This window comes from Anthonomus grandis, chromosome 12, assembly GCF_022605725.1.
Source record: "Anthonomus grandis grandis chromosome 12, icAntGran1.3, whole genome shotgun sequence".
NCBI classification, from domain to species: Eukaryota; Metazoa; Arthropoda; class Insecta; order Coleoptera; family Curculionidae; genus Anthonomus; species Anthonomus grandis.
The window spans coordinates 3,758,672-3,781,081 of NC_065557.1; the positions used below are offsets into that span (position 1 = coordinate 3,758,672).

A 22,410-nucleotide genomic window follows, 5' to 3' on the forward strand; every position below is an offset into this window, starting at 1 on the left:
AAGCATTATAATTCAACAAATTTAACAAAAAATATCGGAAGTTTTAATGAAAATCCAAGGTTAGGCAATATTTAGTGATAGTTGAACAGTTTGAAAAAATCCTTTTAAAAATTAAAAAAAAATTATGCAAAGATAACGTGAATGTAATATTATTTAAATTTAAATCCAAGGTTATCGTCAAACTGAGTGTGAATAATACAAAGCCCAAGACTTTTTCTTATTTAAGCGATTTAATGTTAATCCAATATTAAAAACTTAAATTTTAACAGAATGCTGAAAATCCAACAGGCGATCCAATGAGGATGTTATTTGGGGTTATCCAAGTTACTATCGCAACAAGTAGAAAAAATCCTTGGATTTTCACGAAAAATTAAATATTTAAAAGAACTTTATAAAGAATTTATTTAATTTAGAATCCAAGGACATTATTATTTAATTAAATGAAAAACGTAAAACTAAAAAAGATAAAAAATTTAATAAAAATTTATTTAACGATTGTTGCAATTTAAAAAACATTCCAAAGATGGATAATTATTCGTTGATGATGGTACTCAAGATTAAGTCCAACGTTATTATATTATCCAAGTATATATTTAAAAGAAAGTTCAATAAAAAAAGGCCAAATTTAAAAAAAAAAATATTGAGTGTTAAATCTAGATTTATTAGGAAAAAAATTTAAAAAATTAGGTGAAATTTTTTTTTAAATTTAATCCAATGCCATCAAGCCATCCTTGGTTTTCTAAAGAAGATCCAAGAATAAAAACGTGACCTAATAATGGAAAAAACTGCCTGAATAAAAAAAAATTAAAGCCACAGAACCTTTAAATAATCCTTGGATTTTAAGAGCAAGCAAAAAATTATTAATTAATAAATATTTAATTATTAATGTTCGTTTTATTTTAATTCTTGGAATTTAAAAAAAATCAAGGGTGGCTAATGATCTATTGATATAGTTATTTTAGATTAAGCATCCAAGGCTTTTTATTAAAGTATATAGAAATAATCCTTGGAGAAGCAAATCTTATAAAAGGAATTTATAGAAAGACGATCCAAATTTGTTATTATTTCATATAAAATCCAAGGTTATTATGGATAAAATGAAATAAACCTTAATCTTAATGGTGAAAAATGAAGAAAAAAAAATATTGATGATTTATTGTTAAATCCAATTATCCAATAAATTGATGAGAAATCTAGAATTTTAAAAGAAAATCCAAGGATTGCAAAGATATTTAATGATAGGTATGGGCATTATCAATTAAGCCAAAGATCATAATTCAACAAATTTACCAATATATCGAAAATTTTAATCCAAATCCAAGGTTAAATAATATTTCGTACAATATAAAGTTTCCAGGAAATTAAATAATGAAAAAATCCCTTTCAAAGTTTCAAAACGAATTAATGCAAATATAACGTTAATGTGGCATGATTTAATATTAAATCCAATGTTATCATTAAACAAAGTAAAAAATCCTTGAATTAGAAAACAAAACCTAAAAAAGAGTTTTCTATTATTTAAGCAATTTAATGTTAATCCAATAAATTCTTTTTGAAAAAAAAACTTTAAATTTTAACAGAATGCTGAAAATCCAACAGGTGATCTAATGAGCCATCCTTGGTTTTCTAAAGAAGATCCAAGAATAAAAACGTGATCTAATAATGGAAAAAACTGTCTGAATTAAAAAAAAAATTAAAGCCACATAACCTTTAAATAATCCTTGGATTTTAAGAGCAAGCAGAAAATTATTAATTAATAAATATTTAATTTTTAATGTTCGTTTTATTTTAATTCTTGGAGTTTAAACAAATTCAAGGATAGCTAATGATCTATTGATATAATTATTTAAGATTAGGCATCCAAGGCTTTTTATTAAAGTGTATAGAAATAATCCTTGGAGAAGCAAATCTTATAAAAGAAAATTATAGAAAGACGATCCAAATTTGTTATTATTTTATATAAAATCCAAGGTTATCATGGATAAAATTAAATAAACCTTGATCTTAAAGGTGAAAAATGAAGACAAAAAATGTATTGACGATTTAACGTTAAATCCAAGGTCATTATCCAATAAATTGATGAGAACTCTAGAATTTTAAAAGAAAATCCAAGGATTTAAAAAAATATTTAATGGTAGGTATCGGCATTTGCAATTAAGCCAAAGATCGTAATCTAACAAATTTAACAATATATCGAAAATTTTAATCCAAATCCAAAGTTAAATAATATTAAATGCAATATAAAGTTTCCAGAAAATTAATTAATCAAAAAAATTCCTTTGAAAGTTTCAAAACGAATTAATGCAAAGATAACGTTAATGTGGCATGATTGAATATTAAATCCAAGGTTATCATTAAATAAAGTAAGAAATCCTTGAATTAAAAAACAAAACCCATGAATTTTCTCTTATTTAAGCGAGTTTATTTTATTTAAAATCCAAGGACATTATTATTTAATTAAATTAAAAAAAAATATTGATGATATTATTTATTAATTAAATTCAAGATTTATATTCAAATAAGTGGGAAAAGATCTTTAAAGGTAAATCATTCTTTTTAAGTTATTCATATTCTTTAAGTGCAATCCAATTTAAAAATCCAAGAATAAAAACGTGACTTTTGAATAAATTTTACAAGGGAATCCAATGTATATGTATATACAAAAAATTAAAAAATTTAAATTTAATAAAAATTTAACGTGGATTCTTGGAATTAAAAAAATCCAAGGATGGTTATTATCCATGGATGCTGGTATTCAAGATTAAACCCAAAGTTATTATCTAAGAATATATTTAAAAGAAAGTTTAATTTAAAAAAGCCAAATAAAAAAAAAGTTATTAGGGAAAAAAATTAGAAAAAATCCAAAAATTACATTTATTTAAGGTTAAATTAAAAAGTAGAAAACGATTTTTTAATGGACTTATTTAAGGGTAAATCCAAGACTGTTATCGAAGTAGTCCTTACATTTTACGAAAAAGTCTAAAGAAAAGAGGTTATCATGAAAATATAAAAGAAAAATGCCTAAAACGTGAGACAGCAGAAGAAAAGCGAAGAGATAAGTGTAATAAATTACAGAAGGAAAAAAAAAGGAAGAAACAAAAAATAATATTAAAATACAAAAAAAAGATTATTTAAACTTAATTTAAGTCAACTTACCGTACATTGCTGAGGTCCTTGTCTATTAGGGGAAGTCGGTTTGGTTTTGGCCCGTTTTCCTTTCGGTTCCGGCGTGTAGCTGCCCGACGGTTTCTCGTCGTCTTTTGTTGTTGTCGATACTGTAATGAGTCAAAAAGAGACAGAAAAAAAAAGATTAAACCTAAATGTAGAATTTCCTGCAACGTTCCCTCCCCAATTTAATCCGGTCAGTAATCCGTCGCGAAACGCAAAACGGAAAGTTTAAACAGTGATCCGTGGGCAGATTCGAAACCAATTTCGTACCATATCGATTGCGGTAATTACAAAATTAGTGCGGTCGTAAACTAAACCGATGTAAAGTTTTTCGTTTTCAATTGTTGGAAGGTTTTTCCGAGGATAAATTGGAAAATAACCCGGGGATGTCGATGGGGAAAAATCCAAGGATAAATGCGAGATTTTAAAATTCCGGAATTATAACATGACCTACCAAGATTAAATCAAAGGATTTTTTTCCAGTAAATTAGAAGGAAAACTGGAAATTTAGGCAATTATTTTTACGATTTTTAAAGATATATTTAATTTAATTGGTCTTGGATTTTCTTTTAATTGTATTGACTTAACTTCAGAAATAAACATTCTTCGATATTCTGCCAAAAACTCAATATTTTTAAATTGAATAACATCCTTGGATTTATTCTTAAATACCATCAGTAAACTTTAAATTCTTGGATTTTCTTTTAGTTATATATATAATTAATTTGTTATTTAGTAAGGGCCTTGAATGTAACATTAAATCACATTTTAATTAAACAGTGTTTAATTCTTGGATATTTTTTTAATTTAATGATTTTCTTTAATTTAATTGCATGCTGGAAATTTAAACGTTTTTTAAAAGAGTTCCTTTTAAAATCCCAAGAGTTTTAAATAAAATTTGATCATTAATAACGTTGGATTTAACCTTATAAATAAATCAATCCTTGGATTTTTTTTGTAATTAAAAAAAATCTTTCCGTTAAATTTCATAAATTTAACATTAAATTAATTTTCTAACTAGGTCGTCTTTTTATACCAATATCTAATTTTTTTAATTCAAGAAATTTTAGGATTACGATACTGATTAATTAAACGTTTTTAAGTCTTGAAGTTCCTTTTAAAATGCTTGTTAATAACCTTAGATTTAACATTAAATAACCCTAGGAATAAATTATGCTTATCTTTGAAACCGCTTTTGAAATTAAAAATTTTTCAATTATATTTTTTGGTATTTTTATGGTAATTTTCTTTAAATCCAAGAATTTTTCTATTTTTTTTGATAATTTTAGGACTTACTAAATTCCTTTCCGTTTTCCATAAATTTATCCTTTATCCTTGAATTTTATTAAAAACTCAAATGAGTTCCAATTTTATTGTACATTATCCTCTTGAAACATGCATACCATCATAATAACATCTTCATAAGTAATCTTTTAATCCTTGGATTTTCTTAAAATTTATTAAATATTAGGCTTGGATTTAACATAAAATATAAGCCTTCTATAGGTTTTTGCTGAAAATATATTTTTTTTTAATTACATTTGTTGCTTAATAACTTTAATAATTCAGTCATGTTTTAATTTTCTTATAGTAACTGGAATTTAACATTAAATTGTATTTTTTAATTTAAAATTTAATGATTTTTTATCAGAGATCGCTAATAAACTCAGAAATAAATTATATTTAAAAAAAAAAGTTTTCAAAAAAAGTCAAATTTTCTATTAAATTTCATAAATTTAAAGTTTAATTAAATTGTCAAATAGATGTCGAATCTTTTTAAAATCACTTTTTTTAAATTATTGATATCTTTTTTTTTCCGATGATCTTTATGGATAAGAGCCTTAAACTTCAAATAAATTAATATCTCCAATAAATCGTTTCTATTCTTGGATTTCGTTTCAAATATGTAAGCAATTTATTGGATTAAATTAAATCTTAAATAGCATCATTAATTAATAATCTTTTTGTCCTTGGATTCTTAATTTCAAATTACGGATTTTTTTCTATTTCTTGGATAAATACCATTATTATATTACATTAATTAATATTACCATTAAATAATTTTGTTATTCTTGGATTACCTTTCAACACATGTAAGGATTTACATCCAATTAATTAGATAATAGCCGTAGATTTAACTTTAATTAGCAAAATTAATTTGCCGTCTTTTTATTCTTGGATTCTTTCTTTAAATACAGAGGATTTTTAAATAATGTTATTCACAAACTATCCCTTTATCCTTGGATTTTGTTTTAAAAATTATTGGATATTGGACTTAGCGTTATTTTTAAAAACTAATCTTGGATTTTTTATATAGAAATAAATATTTTTTAAAATTAAATGACAGCCTTGGATTAAATCTTAAATAACATTAGTAAGTTTTTAATTCTTATATTTTCTTTTTAATTCTTATTCCATGTAATTAGTTAATTTTTTATTTTTTAACGGCCTTTAATTTAATATTAAATAATACTTTAATTAGGTTCTTAGATCGTTAGTAGCCTAGGATTAAACCTAAAAATCTTAATAATATATATATCTTATAAATAAATTATGTAAACAAATTAAAGATTTTTTTTTCATTAAATTTCATCAATTTAACATTAAAATAAAATATTTTTTTTAATCCAAGAATTTTTTTTTGATCATTCTATGATATTTCTGAGTTCCATTTCGTTTTCCATAAATTCGTCCTTTATCCTTGGATTTCCTTAAAAACTCAAATGGGTTCTTATTTTATTATACATTATCCTTAGATTTAGCCCTAAGTATCATTTTTTTATATTAAGATAAATATTAAATCATCTCTTTATTCGTGGATCCCCTCTTTAAACGTGTATATCATCATAATAACATCTTCATAAGTTATCTTTTAATCCTTGGATTTTCTTAAAATTTATTGGATATTAGGCTTGAATTTAACTTAAAATAAAGGCCTTCTATAGTTTTTTGCTGAAAAAATATTTTTTTAAATTAAATTTGTTGCTAAATAACTTTAATAATTCAGTCATGTTTTAATCTTCTTATAGTAACTGGAATTTAACATTAAATTGTATTTTTTAATTTAAAATTTAATTATTTTTCATCACAGATCGCTAACAAGCGCACAAACAAATTATATTTTAATCCTTGCAGTTTAAAAAAAATAAGTTTAAATATCAAATTTTCCATTAAATTTAAAGTTTAATTAAACTGTCAAATCTTTTTAAAACCACTTTTTTTAAACTAATAATTTCTCCTTTTTTCCCGATGATCTTATTGGATGAGAGCCTTTAATTTCAAATAAATTAATATCACCAATAAATCGTTTCTATTCTTGGATTTCGTTTCAAATATGTAAGGATTTATTTATTGGATTAAATTAAATCTTAAATAGCATCATTAATTAATAATCTTTTTGTCCTTGGATTCTTAATTTCAAATTACGGATTTTTTTCTATTTCTTGGATAAATACCATTATTATATTACATTAATTACTATAACCATTAAATAATTTTGCTATTCTTGGATTACCTTTCAATATATGTAAGGACTTACATCTAATTAATTGGATAATAGCCGTAGATTCAACTTTAATTAGTAAAATTAATTTTCGGTCTTTTTATTCTTGGATTCTTTCTTTAAATACAGAGGATTTTTAAATAATGTTATTCACAAACTATCCCTTTATCCTTGGATTGTGTTTTAAAAATTATTAGATATTGGACTTAGCTTTATCTTTAAAAACTAATCTTGGATTTTTTACGTAGAAATAAATATTTTTTAAAATTAAATGACATCCTTGGATTAAATCTTAAATAACATTAGTAAGTTTTTAATTCTTATATTTTCTTTTTAATTCTTTTTCCATGTGATTAGTTAATTTTTTATTTCTTAACGGCCTTTAATTTATCATTAAATAATACTTTAATTAGGTTCCTTTTAAAACTCCTAGGATTTTTAATAAAATTAGATCGTTAGTAGCCTAGGATTAAACCTAAAAATCTTAATAGTATATATATCTTATAAATAAATTATGTAAACAAATTAAAGAATCTTTTTCCATTAATTCCATTTCATCAATTTAACATTAAAATAAAATATTTTTTTTATTGCAATAATTTTTTTTCTGCTTGTTTTATGATATTTTCTAAATATCTTTTTTCTTAAACTAATCCTTGGATATTCTTTAAAAAAATCAAATGTGTTTCTATTTAATTATATACAGGCCTTGGATTTAGCCTCCAATATTATTATTGATCGATTATTCCAAGAAAAATTATGGAACATTTAAGGATTTTTACATATTGATCTCAAGAAATGATCAATATATCACTTTTTTATCATTAAATTAATGATTTACGAAATTTCTTTTTGTTGGATAAGGATTTTTAATTTCAAATTAATTCTTAAAATATATAAGGATTTACTTCCAATTCACTGGATGATGGTCTTCGATTGAAACTCAAACCGCATAATTCTTATATTGTCTCATTATCCTTGGATTTTCGGCAATGCTTGGAAAAACTCCTCAATAACTCCTAAACGGTTTTATTTACAAAAAAACTCGTGAAGACATTTCTAATAAAGAAACTCATTGGCTTTCATACGAAAGTAAAATCATAAAAATCGGTGCATGGGTTTTCAAAATATTCAGATTTTTCTGAACCCTGTAATAGTATCTGAATGTTTGTCGATCCATGAAGAAACTTGTCAATAACTCCAAGACATATTTATCCAGTATTAGCAAGTAAACTTGTAAGGAAGAAACAGCGAAAAACACTCTGGACTATATCAAACTATTAAATACAAAATTCCATATGTCGTTATTAGCACCTCAAACGCGTTTGGGTGAGTTTAAGCTTGTTTGGGAAAAAATCAATTTTTGTCCAGGAAATCTATTCCAGAAACCATCACTTTATCGAGGACCATAAATTCGAACGATTCCGAAGTGGTCCATAAGCAAATATGAAAACGTTGAATCTGACACTTTTGATGCCACTGATCATCATACATGATCACCAGGATGATTAAGTGAACATTTCGGAAATTATGTTGGGAAATAAAATTTGCAATATTAAAAAAATACAAATTGCAAATATACTCACTGACGTAAGAAATATACGTAAAAATAAATAGGACTTATATAATCAATTTGTTGCTGCCTATTCAACCGCCCTTATCGAAAAATTAAAGCATCTATAAAAAATAACTAGGAGTTCGTAATAACATTAATTTATTGCTGCTTATTCGACCGCCTTGCTTCAAAAACTAAAAAATCTATAGAAAATAAGTAGAACCTAATATAACCGTAATGCTGTTGCTTAGTCGACCATTTTCCTTAAAAAAAAATAAATAGAAGTTTGTATAGAATTAATTTATTGCTGCTTATTCGACCGCTTTACTTCAAAAACTGAAAAATCCATACAAAATAGGTAGAACCTAATATAACCGAAACGCCGTTGCTTAGTAGACCATTTTCCTTTAAAATTGAAAAAATTAATAGAAGTTCATAATAAAATTAACTTATTGCTGCTTATTCGACCGCTTTACTTCAAAAACTAAAAAATCCATACAAAACAAGTAGAACCTAATATAACCGAAACGCCGTTGCTTAGTCAACCATTTTCCTTAAAAAATAAAAAAAATAAATAGGAGCTCGTAACAGAATTAATCTGTTGATGCTTATTTGACCGCCATCCCCTGATACAAACGAACAAGGTCAAGACGTAACAAAATTCTTATTTTCCTTAGAACCATTACAAAAATAATAGAAGCCATGTCGGATAAAAAACCCTCAATATCAACGATTGCCCGAGCAAAAATCCTCCGTCCCTTCGCATATTGTATCGCATCCGTTAAAGAGGAAAAAACTTACTGACAGAAGTCGGGAAATACAATACGACCTGGACGAGTCTGCTGCAACTAAACAAAAACATTTTAAAAGCTTTTCGTTAAAACGGGTACAAGGGGGGGGGGCAAAATGCAGGGAGGAAAAACTGCAGAAATCTCCGTTCCTGCCGAACATAGGAGGAAGACATTTTCGACAGGTCAAATAAAAGTTTGTAATCTCTCGGTTGCATCTTTGTTGGGAGTTTTTCCACGTTCTCTCGCGGACTTATTTTTATTCTGAAGACGTACCTCGGTTTTGTTCGATTTCTATTTTCGTCGTTGGATTATTTGACGAATTGAGAGATTTTTTTTTTTGTTGGTGCATAAATTCGAAAGATCGGGATTGATAAATGGATTAAATATCGATTAAGAGCAAGTGGTTTTCTTTCTTTCAAGCAGCAACAGCTCCATGCCATAATAAAAATGTATAGATGTATAGATCAAAAAATTAAATAAATCCTTTATTAAAGTTAAATTAACTATATCAATACGTTGAGCGTACCCATTTTGGTTATTCTCGACACTCATTACATGCATTTATTTAATTAATCATATTCATTTACCTAATGGACCTGCTCAGATAAGATATGATTTATCTATACCCCCAGTGATACACATATGTCCACGTAGCGGTTAATTCGTTAATTTATTATGATCCGAACCGGTTTTTATGTGAATTTGAGCCCTGAAAACTCGCAAATAAAATTTTCCACGGTTTCCCTTATTAAAAATTGTTTTTTTGCACTTAGAATTTTTCCATTATTTAGACGAATTTATGTGGGAAAAAATTGCCTTTATAAAGATGAAAAGACGATTCAATTTAATTTAATTGACGTCCATAAAAAAGGGAAAAAGTCCTTTGATTTGAGGGAAAATTCAAGGATAAATAGGCCTTAAAATTCTAAATATTTTTACATAAATTGGAAAGGTACAGAGATGTTTAATATTGATTTTAATTAATAAAATGAAAAAAAAAACGTTAAATTTAAAGACAAAATCCAAAATATAAAAGGACGTCTTATATATTATGAAAGAATCCTTAGATTTATAGAAAAAAATTTATAATAAATTGATGCCAATGGCCATATTTTTCAATATTAAATTCAAGGTTATTATGTGGTTAAATTGGCAAAAAATCCTTGAATTATTTAAAAGGTTAAAAAATTACATGTTGATAATTTAATTTAAGATAGTTATTTAATTAATAAGTTTATTTAATTTAATTTAAGACTAAATCCAAGGCAAATCTTCAATTTAATGGGATTGCATTTAAATTATTTTTCAGAGATATTCAAGGACTAAGGATTAATTTACGGAAAAAAATCCAAGAAAAATACAGTATTTTGGGTTAAAATCCAAGTCACAACTTAATGAGAAAAATAATTAACAAGACAATCCAAGAATTAATATAGGACTGAATTAATGATTTTACTCAAAGAAAAAATATCTAAATTTGAATTATCCAAGGATAAAATTCGGTATAATAATAATGCTATTTAATGTTTAATCTAAGACCATTATCCAATAAACTGGACATAAATCCTTAAATATTTTAAGTGAAAATCCAAGAATATAAAAGATGATTTAATACTGATTTTAATTAATTTAAAATTGAAGGCCTTTGGTTAAGAAAAAGAATGAAATCCTTAAATTGAAATTGAAAAACCAAGGACAAGGATCTAATTATTATGATATTTATAATTCAATTTTAAGGCCATTATCCAATGAATTAGGATAAATTAATTGATTTTAAATGAAAATCCAAGGATTACAGCAAAATTTATTTTAAGGTTAAATCGAACGCTATTAACGCTCTAATTTTATTAAAAAATACTTGATAATATAAATGAAACTCCAATAAATTCAAGGCAAATCTGCAATTTAATGGGATTGCATTTTAATTTTTTTCAAGGATATCCAAGGACTAAGGATTAATTTAAGGCAAAAAAATCCAAGAAAAATAGAGTATTCTGCGTTAAAATCCAAGCCATAACTTAATGAAAAAAATAAATAAAAAGACTACCCAAGAATTAAAATATGACTGAATTAATGATTTTACTCAAAGAAAAAATGATCTAAATTTGAATTATCCAAGGATAAAGTCCGGCATAATAAAAATACTATTTAAGGTTCAATTTAAGACCATTATCCAATAAATTGGAAATAAATCATTAAATATTTTAAGTGAAAATCCAAGAATAAAAAAGATTAGTTAATACTGATTTTAATTAATTTAAAATTAAAGGCCTTTGTTTAAGAAAAAAAATAAAATATTTAAATTGAAATTGAAAGACCAAGGACAAGGACAAGGATCTAATAATTATGGTATTTAATATTAAATTTTAAACCATTATCCAATAAATTGGAATAAATTCATTAATTTTAAATGAAATTCCAAGGATTAAAGCATACTTTATATTAAGGTTAAATCCATTGCTATTAACGATCTAATTTTATTAAAAATCCCTAATGTTATAAATGAAACTCTCATGAACCACAAAATTCTAAATTACCAGTATCCAGTATAAAATTTTAGAAGAAATTTAAGAAAAATATAACATTTTGCGTTAAATTCCAAGTCAGAACTTAATGAAAAAAATTAATAAAAAAAACAATCCAAGAATTAAAATATGACTGAATTAATGATTTTACTCAAACAAAAAATATCTAAATTTGAATTATCCAAGGATAAAAAGTCGGTATAATAATAATGCTATTTAAGGTTCAATTTAAGACCATTATCCAATAAACTGAAAATAAATCCTTAAATATTTTAAGTAAAAATCCAAAAATAAAAAAAATCTTTTATTGCTGATTTTAATTAATTTAAAATTAAAGGCCTTTATTTAAGAAAAATTATAAAATCCTTAAATTGACATTGAAAAACCAAGCACAAGGATCTAATTATTATGCTATTTAAGATTCAATTTTAAGGTCATAATCGCCATTATTTAATGAATTTATTTCCAAGGAAAATCTAAGGATTAAGGCATAATTTATTTTAAGGTTAAATCGGAAGCTATTAGCGGTCTAATTTTATTAAAAATCCTTGATATTATGAAAGAAACTCAATATTAAACAAATTTTTAAATACCCGAATAAATCATTGAACTTAAAAAGAAAATCAAAAAAATCAAAACATCTTTTAATTAAAATGTTTTTTAATATTAAATTCAAGGCCATCATCCAATCAAACAAAATCCGTTAAGTATTATATTAAAAAATGAGTTATTTAATATTAAAAAAAATTATAATTTCAAGTAAAGAATCCAAGGATAAAAAGGCGATATAAAAATTATGGTATTTAAGGCATATCAATCTAAGGTCATTATCCAATTATTTGAGAATAAATCTTAAATATTTTAAGAAAAAATCCAAGGATAGAAAAATGATTTAGTGGTAATTTTTATATTTAAAATTAAAAGCGCCTATAAAACGAAAAGAAAAATTTTTTGATTTGAAAAAACAGTTTTCAAGTTTAATGGAAAAGAATCTTTATTTGAAAAAAAAAATCCAAGGATTAATTCATAATTTATTTTAAGGTTATTTGAGGTTAAATCTAAGGCTACTAATAATTATTTATAAAAAAATCTTTCTTATCTTAATAAAAATCCTTGAAATTATAAAAGAAACTTCAAAATTTCCAATATGCAATTAAATTGAAATAAATCATTAAGTCTTAAATGAAAAACCAGAAATAAAATTAGAATTTAATGTTGAATTTCAGGCCGCTACTATATCAAAATTAAATAAAATAAATTAATTAAATATTTTTGAATTTTTAAAGAAAAGCTGTAGTATAAGTAACAACTTGATTATGCTCAGCACTTCTACTTTACGGATTTTTAAGAGAAAAAAAACGAAGGCCGGTTGAATAAACAGCAACAAATTGATCCTATTACGAACCCCTATATATCTTACTTCCATTAAATTCCCTCCTTAGTTACAATTCTATTGATTGTCGAAATTTTGACTTTTTTTTAATAGCAATCACTCTTACTTAAATATTGTTCCCCTAATGAGGGCATAAAATAAAAACAAAAAAAAACCTCTTATTGAACTTTGTTGTTTTTTACTGTCAACCTGACAAAACTTCTCCGCCGTATCAGCAAAAAGGGCCAAAGTTTACGAAAGAAGGGGCGCGAATGTCCCCAGACACGTCTCGCCCCATTTCTGACTGTCTCAATGTATCCAGTCGGATTTTTCTACGTAAAAAACGAACATTCCTATGGGAAATCTGGATTTAAAATAAAATCCCATTTACCGGTTAAATAGAGTAAAACATTAAAATATTCCTCCATTAAAATATCCAAAAAGCATTTCCGTTCCGTCAAAGATTGAAAAACGGTTCAGTTTAATATTGACATTAAATAAATGGAGAAACGTCTTTCCGGATCGACGTGAACGTTTTTTAAATAATATGAAAGGAGATATTTCGAATATGCCCGAGTAGTTTCGGATAAATGGGGTTTTTTAAACGTTACTTACCGGTATCGTTATCGGCGGGTAGTCCTAAACTGTTAGAATTGTCATTAATTAAGGCCTCAGTAGTATTGGAAAGAGTTTGGGGTGATAGGGTGAGATCGTGGGCACTGGACGAGTCGAAGAAGTCGAAAGAAGCGGTTACAGTGTCTGTACCTGGAATTAAAAAAAAAAGTTATTTTCAGACAGTAATTTATAAATAAATCAGAAAAAAGTGAAGACAAGAACCCTCCATGTCATTCAAGCCTTTTCAACAAGCATATTTGATCCTGATAATTAAATTACCCTGGGGCTCCCGTATTCATCCCCCTTTCTCAAAATATAACGAGACAACAATAGTCAAATTTCCCATTTATACATTTAAAACTTCCGGTAATGAAAACGGAAATAAAAAGTTTCGCTGCAGGGGAAATTTCGGAAAATGCATCTCGACTTACCCAGCGAAGGGAAGACGGAGGTAAGTAAATAACATCAGGTACGCGTGTTAGGATAACATTAGGAGGAGATGGTTCTTGTTGTCGGTTATTTATTGCCCCACCCCGTTTTACTTTTATAATGTAAGTTTTGGAGTAAGCAGGAATGGAGTTCGGGAGAATTTATGGCTACGGGCCCGTTGTTCGAGTCTTCATTGTTGTCTGGATGGAGTTTGTATAGTCGCGATTTAGTTTTTACGGTTTTTTTTCTTGTAAATTGTTTTCCGGTGAAGTTATAAGTTGCTGTCGCAGGATAAACCTAGTTATTTTTTGTTGTCAAAGAGCGGTGGTCGAATAAGCAGCAACAATTGCGCTATATCACAAACTCCTATTAGTTTTATTATTTTTTTGTAGAACGGCGGTCGAATATGCAGCAACAAATTGATTCTTTTACGAACCCCTACTAATTTTTTTAAAAAAAATTAGTTTTGGAAGACCAGCGGTCAAGTAAGCAACTGAAACTGATTCTACTACGAAGCCCTATGCATTTTTAGTGATTCTTGTAATTTTCTATGAACAGCGGTCGAATAAGGAGCAACAATTCCGCTATATTACAAACTCCTATTAATTTTTTCATTTTTTCTAGAACGGCGGTCGAGTATGCAGCAACAAATTGATTGTGCTACGTACCCCTACTCATTTTTTTTAAAATTTTTAGTTCTGGGAGACCAGCGGTTGAATAAGCAACGACAAACTGATTCTACTACGAAGCCCTATGCATTTTTAGTGATTCTTGTGATTTTCTATGAACAGCGGTCGAATAAGTAGCAACAATTCCGCTCTATCACAACCTCCTATTGATTTCTTTATTTTTTGTAGAACGACGGTCGAATATGCAGCAACAAATTGATTCTTGTACGAACCCCTACTAATTTTTTTAAAATTTTTTAGTTTTGAGAGACCAGCGGTCGAATAAGCAACAACAAATTTTTTCTACTACGAAGCCCTATGCATTTTTGTTGATTCTTGTAATTTTCTATGAACAGCGGTCGAATAAGGAGCAACAATTCCGCTATATTACAAACTCCTATTAATTTTTTCATTTTTTGTAGAACGGCGGTCGAGTATGCAGCAACAAATTGATTGTGCTACGAACCCCTACTCATTTTTTTTAAATTTTTTAGTTTTGGGAGACCAGCGGTCGAATAAGCAACAACAAATTGTTTCTACTACGAAGCCCTATGCATTTTTGTTGAATCTTATAATTTTCAATGAACAGCGGTCGAATAAGCAGCAACAATTCTCACATTTTATGAAATCCTACTTATTTTTTATGGATTTTTTAATGTTTCCGTTAATTCCCTTTTTTTTAAATTTTCAAAGGAAATTTGCCGACTAACAGTGTAATTTTTTTTAAGTTTCATATAATTTTTCATGTTTTTCAGGCTTGCGACGTAATTGTCGAGCGTTATTTAGGCATTTAAAACTATTAAACATGTTTTATCAGGAATATAAAATGATTTTTCACGCATTCGAAATATATGAAATAATTTTCCATGTTTAGCAGTCATATTTTTCTCTTTCCAGGCATTTGACGTATTTTTTTTAAATTCATTCAGCGATTTAAAATTATTCAAAGAATTGCGGTCGAAAAAGGAGATATAAATTGATTCCACTATGAACTCCTAGTTATTTTTTATGGGTTTTCCAATTTCTGGAAAGGGCGGTCAAATAAGCAGCAACAAATTGATTCTACTACGAACCCCTATGCATTTTTATTGATTTTTATTCTTTTCCTATAATATTCTGAGTTTAAGCTTTTATTAATTACTGGACCTAAATAGAAAAGCATAGCATCCTATAATTATTTTTGTAGAAATAGCAAAATTGTAAAGTAATAGATATTTAAATTACAACAAATTCTCAACCGTAACTGAACCCTGAATTACAAATGTACAAAATGAATTTCATACAGTTTGAACGTAGGATTTTTCACTTCATCGTAGAATCGTAGAATGTGGAATGTAGAGGTACAATAGGGTTTTGTTGAATTTTTGTGGAAAATGTATAAATAGGATTATCTATCAAAATAACTATAGGTCCATAATTGTAACTTTAAAAATAAAACGCTCCGAAGGAAAAAGTAGGAGTACCTAGTAAAATATGTAGGGGCTCGTAAGTCTTGAATGCTTGAAACCTATTTGATTATAAAAAGGTATAAATGTAAAACGAAACTAGGGGTTTGTAGAAAAATTACTAGTGGATTATCGGCATACTTAAGATCTAAAAAATGTAAATATAATTTTCAATATACAACGGTCGAATAAGCAATAATTCGACTATATTATGAAGCACTACTTATTTTTTATAATTTTTTTTAATTTATTAGACAGGATGGTCGAACAAGCAGCAACAAATTGGTTTTACCACCAAACCTTTATCTTTTTTTTTTAATACTTGTATTTTTCAATGGACGTCTATCCCACAAGCAGCAACACCTGGATTTTACTACGAACTTTCATAAATTTTTGCAACTTTTAAAGACTGGTCGAATAAGCAGCAACAAATTAGTTCTACTACGAACTCCTATGCATTTTTTTATTGATTCCTATTCTTTTCCGATAATATTCTGAATTTAAGCTTCGATCAATGATTCGACTCAAATAGAAAAACATGGCATATATTTTAAGATAGATACGGTTCTTGTTGTCAAATTCATGGAAAAGGCCAGCCTTTAAATTACCCCAAATATTCAACCGACCATCAAACGTAACTGAACCCTGTACTACAAATGTACAAAATGAGTTTCAGACCGTTAGAACGTACGATTTTTTACTGTCTATTAGATCGGGCCGTCAAGGAAATGTATTTAGGAGTACGTACCAGGCAATGTAGAGGTTTGTAATAAAATATTATAGGGTTTCGTTGTACTTTGTCGCATGGAATGAGTGGAAAATGTATAAGTAGAAGTACCTAATAAAACATGTAGGGGCTCATAAGTCTCCAATACTACTAGATTATAAAAAGGTGTAAATGTAAAATGAAACTAGGGGTCTCTAGAAAAATTATTAGTGGTTTATCAGCATACTCATGATCTAAAAAAAGTAAATATAATTTTCAATGTACAACGGTCGAATAAGCAGAAACAAATTAATTCAATTACTAACTCATTAATTTTCAAAGGTAATTTTTTGAGGTTTTTTAGGGATCTAAAGACGGTTTTAATTTTGTATTTTAGTCCAAGACGTAATTTTAATTATTTTCCAGGCACTTTATGTATTTTATTATATTTTCCAGGTTGTTGACGTAATTTGATAGAATAGAAATATGTCAGGAAATAATTCAGTGTACTATGGGGAACTTTAGGATCCAACTGCCTGGAACAAGGCAAAAATATATATACTTCAATTAAAGCCACCTGTAGGAAATTCTCTATAAGTAATTATGATATGGATAAGCTTTTGGTAACTCAACTTCCTGGAATTAAGTAAATATGTATCCTAATAAAGCATAACTTAAAGCACTTTAAAGTAAATTAAGTCCCTGGAAAGAGATGAACTTTATATAAAGAGATTTGAAGTAGAGTTGTGTCTTAAAGGCATTTACAATTAATTTAACATATTTTTATTAAAGGGTTCTTAATACGATTGATTCCTTCATATAAACTCAAAGCCTCCAGGCATAAACATCCAAAATAGACGCCTGCCTTTAACTATCTAATAAGTAATTTAACTTATTTTTTAATTTTCGGAGAATAGCGGTCAAATAAACAGCAACAAATGGGTTCTACTACGAACTCCTACTTATTTTTATTGAATTTTTTAAATTCTGGGATAATAGCGGTTGAATAAGCAACAACACTTCGATTTTACTACGAACCTCCATCAATTTTGGCAACTTTTAAAGACTGGTCGAACAAATAGCAACTAATTAATTCTACTACGAACTCCCACTTATTTTTTATCGATTTTTGTAAATTTTAATAGCATAAACGCTCATGTTAGCCCCAATAAATGTCGCAACATAAACAGAATATTTCGCAACATTATACCAACAGGCAAATGTTTACCAATTGCAACGAGGGTCTATTTAAGCGTAAAACAAACATTTATAGAAAGGAGCTTTTTTGTATTTTTTTTTTGAGAGGGACCTGTCCTACTGAATTAAAAATATGTAAATTAAATTCGATTATGTCTATATTTTTTCGCATTTAAGTCCATGCTAAATTGGCGTTTTATTTTAAACGAGCTTTTTTGTTCACCAACCAAAGACCCAAGATAAAAAAAATAAATAAAAAATTAATTAAATAAAAATAAATTAAAATGTTAAAATTATTCACTTTTCTAAAACTACTCGGAAATTAAGGTCATATGAAAGTTACTATTAAATTATATTGGCTCACTTTATAATGCTTTATAAAATTTTTTTATTAAAGCACTATTAAACAAGATAGAGCAATCCTAGAGAAATTATTACCATCACAGCAAAATTATTTTGAAATTTCATATTAGGAGTGGACCTTTAGGCCTCTATAAAAAACTTAATAACTATTTTTTATTGAAACTCAAATACGTGAGTTAAAGCTGTTTTATTAAGATGACCATCATCTCCAATTAAATTATGCACATTTTTAAAATGCTTTGGAAATTATTGGTGAGAAGAGTGTCATAATGCAGGACTTTTGGGTTTAAGCCTCTAAAGGGGTCAATTTAGAAAAACGCGCAATTTTTTCAAAAATATTCCTTAAAAAATGCTCTATAATATTATCTGGAGCTCCCTGTTTTGGATCAATCATCATCATTAAATTATGCGCAATTATTTTTCCATTTAACAAAAAGCCTGATAATAGAAAGAGTGTTCATTACAAATAGTATTTAAGTCAATCTTTTGACGAAATATTACCATTTTTCAGCAAGAGAGACGTGTAGTCACTCAATTCAAAATGCCATATCTTAAAAACTAGTAGGGATATTTCAATTAGGTAAAAAGCATCATATTCAAAAAAGCCATTACAAATAACGTTTATGGTTCAAATTAATCGAACAAGATATTTTCAATAAATAAAAAGCACAAAACTCAGAAGAGTGTTTACTAAAATGTTGCGTTTGGTTCAATTAGTTCCAACAATCATTAAGGAAGTATCAGCATTCTTTACTAGTCACGTCCAATCTAATACTGGTTGCATTAAAAAAAAATCAGATATATGGTGATCTTTGAAAAACCACTTATATTAATTCAAAAATAATTTTAATAAATTTGGAAAGATATCTTTGAAATTTAATAACGAACGAGGGTAACATGCAATATGAGAAATCCAATCTGAAATTCATAATGCACGGTCTGTCATAAAGAAAGCAATATGCACCCGAAGTAATTATATAACTTTTTCGCCATATAAAAGCACAAGCAAGGGAAGAAGTTGCAGCAGCGGTTATAAAGCGAACTTTCTAAAGGATTTACTGCATCGCGTTCCAGAAACTGAAAAGCAGGTGTTGAGTTGATTTATTCTCCTATTTCATTTTTATTATAATAACGATTTGACTAATATAACTTTTCTCATTATCTATAACCGATCTAATTTAATGCTATTTACAACTCGTTTCCAATTTAAACTTATAATGTTAATTATTTGTTCGCGAGTCAAAAGAACTTTGCTGCGTTTAATCGGAAACACCAATTTGCCATGCACTTTAATGCTTTTTAAAGAACTTGCGATGCATAATTTAATGAGATGTGACAATCATTTCTTACAGACTAAGATGGTAAAACCTAAAAGAATGCATAACATTGAATTAATTACGAACAAAAAAAGTTATTTATTTAAAGTCTCTAACTCTAGCATCAGGCGAGTTTCTATGAAAATATAATCAAATCGAAATCCCTCTGGGGCGAGTTGCACTCTATCTTTAAAACTTTTTTCTATCGAACCCTCTCGTCTGTCCAACGAATATTTTTTCATTTCGTAACTTTAAATTGGAAACAAATTGAAAATTTTATTAAGAGATTACGAACCGGGTAGAGGGGAAAACTAGAAAAGTTTTTATTATTTCACCTGAAGGTATAAAAGTTTCCATACGAATAAATCCCGGACTTGGATCGATTTAGCCGTAAAGAGAAGAAAAAGTCTTTTATTATTCATTTTACTGTCACGTGAAACTGATAGTTAAAAAATATTTGACAAATAAAGTTTATTGCAACCCTCTCTCTAGTATACACGTAAAACCCTAATAACAGCAGTTAAACTGGAACAGTTTAACCGGAGAGTTTCTTTCTTTATGCCCCCAGGAAAACTTTTATTTGGAAACTTCTTGGGGGGAGGGAAGGACCGTGTGACCGCGGTGTTAATTAGAAGCGAAACTTTATGTACAGCGGGGAAACTCACGAAGTTGACCCGGCATACACTGAAACGTGAGATAAATAAACAAATAAATAAAGTTTAATTGGGGGTTGTAAAATTTTACTGATCCAGACAATTTAAAGAGTGTATATATATATCATCTGGGAATTTGAAGCCATTTTACATTCCTTCATGATTTATCGCTTCTTCTAATAGCTTCCAGGTAATTGAAGTCATAGTTAATGCCTTTGAGATATTTAAGATAATTTGTTATATATTCCAGGCATTTGAAGTTTGTTTTACATTTTATTCCAGGCATTTTTTTCCTGGTTTTTGGTGGAATTTTTTACTTCGTCCATATACAAGGTTTTTCCAGACCATTCGGTAATGTCTAAAGCTTATTTAAAAAAATTGAAATGTTTTTTCAAAGCAATTGAAAGTATGCCATGGTCTATTCTTTCTAGTTATTAAAAACTATCAAGTTTTATCAAAATATTTATTTTCCAAACAATTGGATGGAAAAAAGTTTTGACTGTCTGAAAAAAAATTAATAAATTATTTCAACTGCCTGGAAGAAGTTCAAAAATAAGTTTATTGTGTAAAGATACACAAAAAAGTATCAAGTTTTCGTAAAATGCTTATTTTCCAGACAAGTGAAATTAATTATTTTTTTTTTGTATTTTTGAGTAACCATTTTAAAGGTCACACGAGTGATGGAATTATTATTGAACATCTACTTTTTAAAAAAGGAATAAATTTAATTCAAAATAAATTCTACACAAATTTGACCATCGATTAACTACAACTTTATTCGTCGAAAATTAATAGATGAGTGATTTTATATAATGCAATTTTTATGGAGCCTAATAATATTAAAATGCTTATTTTGTTAATTCAGGAATATTTATAATAATAATAATTATGTGTGGGGTCAACTGAGGTTCTTGGCCTGGTTGCATCACATAACTCCTCCCTCCTTAAGATCGGAAAATAAGGGCTGCAATGGCTGCTCGTTTTTTCGACTTTCTTGTGACGGGCCGTCGAAGGGGTCGTTCTCGTAGTGGTGGCTTCTATGGGATGAAACAGGCTTTTTCCATTTCTTCCATCCAATATACAGCAGGATTCCGCATATGAGGGCGGCAATGGATGAGATTGGAGCGATCCACGGGTACGTGGAATTTTCGGGCGCCTCTAGAGGGTGTAACTGGATTGTCGACAATATTTTCTGCGCTGTCTTCAGTTCATCCAAGTTTATTTCCTCGAGGGTTAATTTGGAATTGTTGTTGCTGCTTTTCTTTCGCTTTCGTATGTTTTGTTATCTATCTCAACGGGGCACATAGATAGGGTAACAATACTTGGTTCAGAGATCTTGTAGAGTCCTTGTTGACATTTGTCTCGGGCGATTGTCATCTGCACAGGAATGACCAAAATTTCGTTACCATTTAGGCGTTGAATGGTACTTTTTTGGTAATTAACATTGGTTAACGGGCATATATTGGTTGACGTTGTTAGCAGTTGGAAGAGGCAATATTCGTCTTTTGAGAGGGTGGTTTGCTTGCAGATGAAAACGTCTTCTAGCTGCGGGCATTCTTCTTCTGTGGTCCAGTAGTTATCGTTTGTAAGTAGGATATAAGGATTGGAAGAGGGAATGGTTTTGTTTTCAATGGGTATTGGGTAGAGTTTGTAAAGTATATAGTGGTTGGGAAAGACAATCGGGGTGTGTATTGAAAATAAAATTGAGCTATTTTTGATAATTACTTGAACAGATAAATAGTTATAAAAGTTTACTAATTCTTTAAATTCAGGTATTCGGTTTGGACCATATATTGTTTTTATATTTTCTATTAAATTTAAAAGTTGGTTAGGATTGAGTATAGAGTTGTGCATTTTATTTACATGAGCGAATGAGATTGCGTTTTCGATGTTATTTATTACGGAATTTAAAGTGTTTAATTGCAACATTATATTGTCTAATATTAAAGACATATATAGGGCATTAGATAAATCTAACTGATTTTTCTCAAGTAAATTTAGTTTTTCCAATATAATTGCTTGATTGGTATTTATTTTTTCTACATTTTTAGTAAATTCTTGTATGATAGAGGATAGAATTGATTGTTCTTTATTAAAGTTGTTAT

At 27.7% G+C, this 22,410-nt stretch overlaps 1 protein-coding gene across 7 annotated transcripts in view; it reads right to left on the bottom strand.

Annotated features, from left to right (window-relative positions):
• Positions 1–22,410, bottom strand: part of LOC126743390 (uncharacterized) — a 444,135-nt gene that overhangs the window by 68,432 nt on the left and 353,293 nt on the right. For all 7 annotated transcript variants that reach the window (XR_007662855.1, XM_050450462.1, XM_050450459.1 and 4 more), the window contains 2 exons: positions 13,529–13,678; positions 3,157–3,275 (listed from right to left, as the gene is read on the bottom strand). Coding sequence is in view for 6 of the 7 variants with exons in the window: in XM_050450462.1 (XP_050306419.1) it covers positions 3,157–3,275; positions 13,529–13,678 (269 nt within the window). In the remaining variant the exon portion in view is untranslated. The remainder of the gene's footprint in view (positions 1–3,156; positions 3,276–13,528; positions 13,679–22,410) is intronic.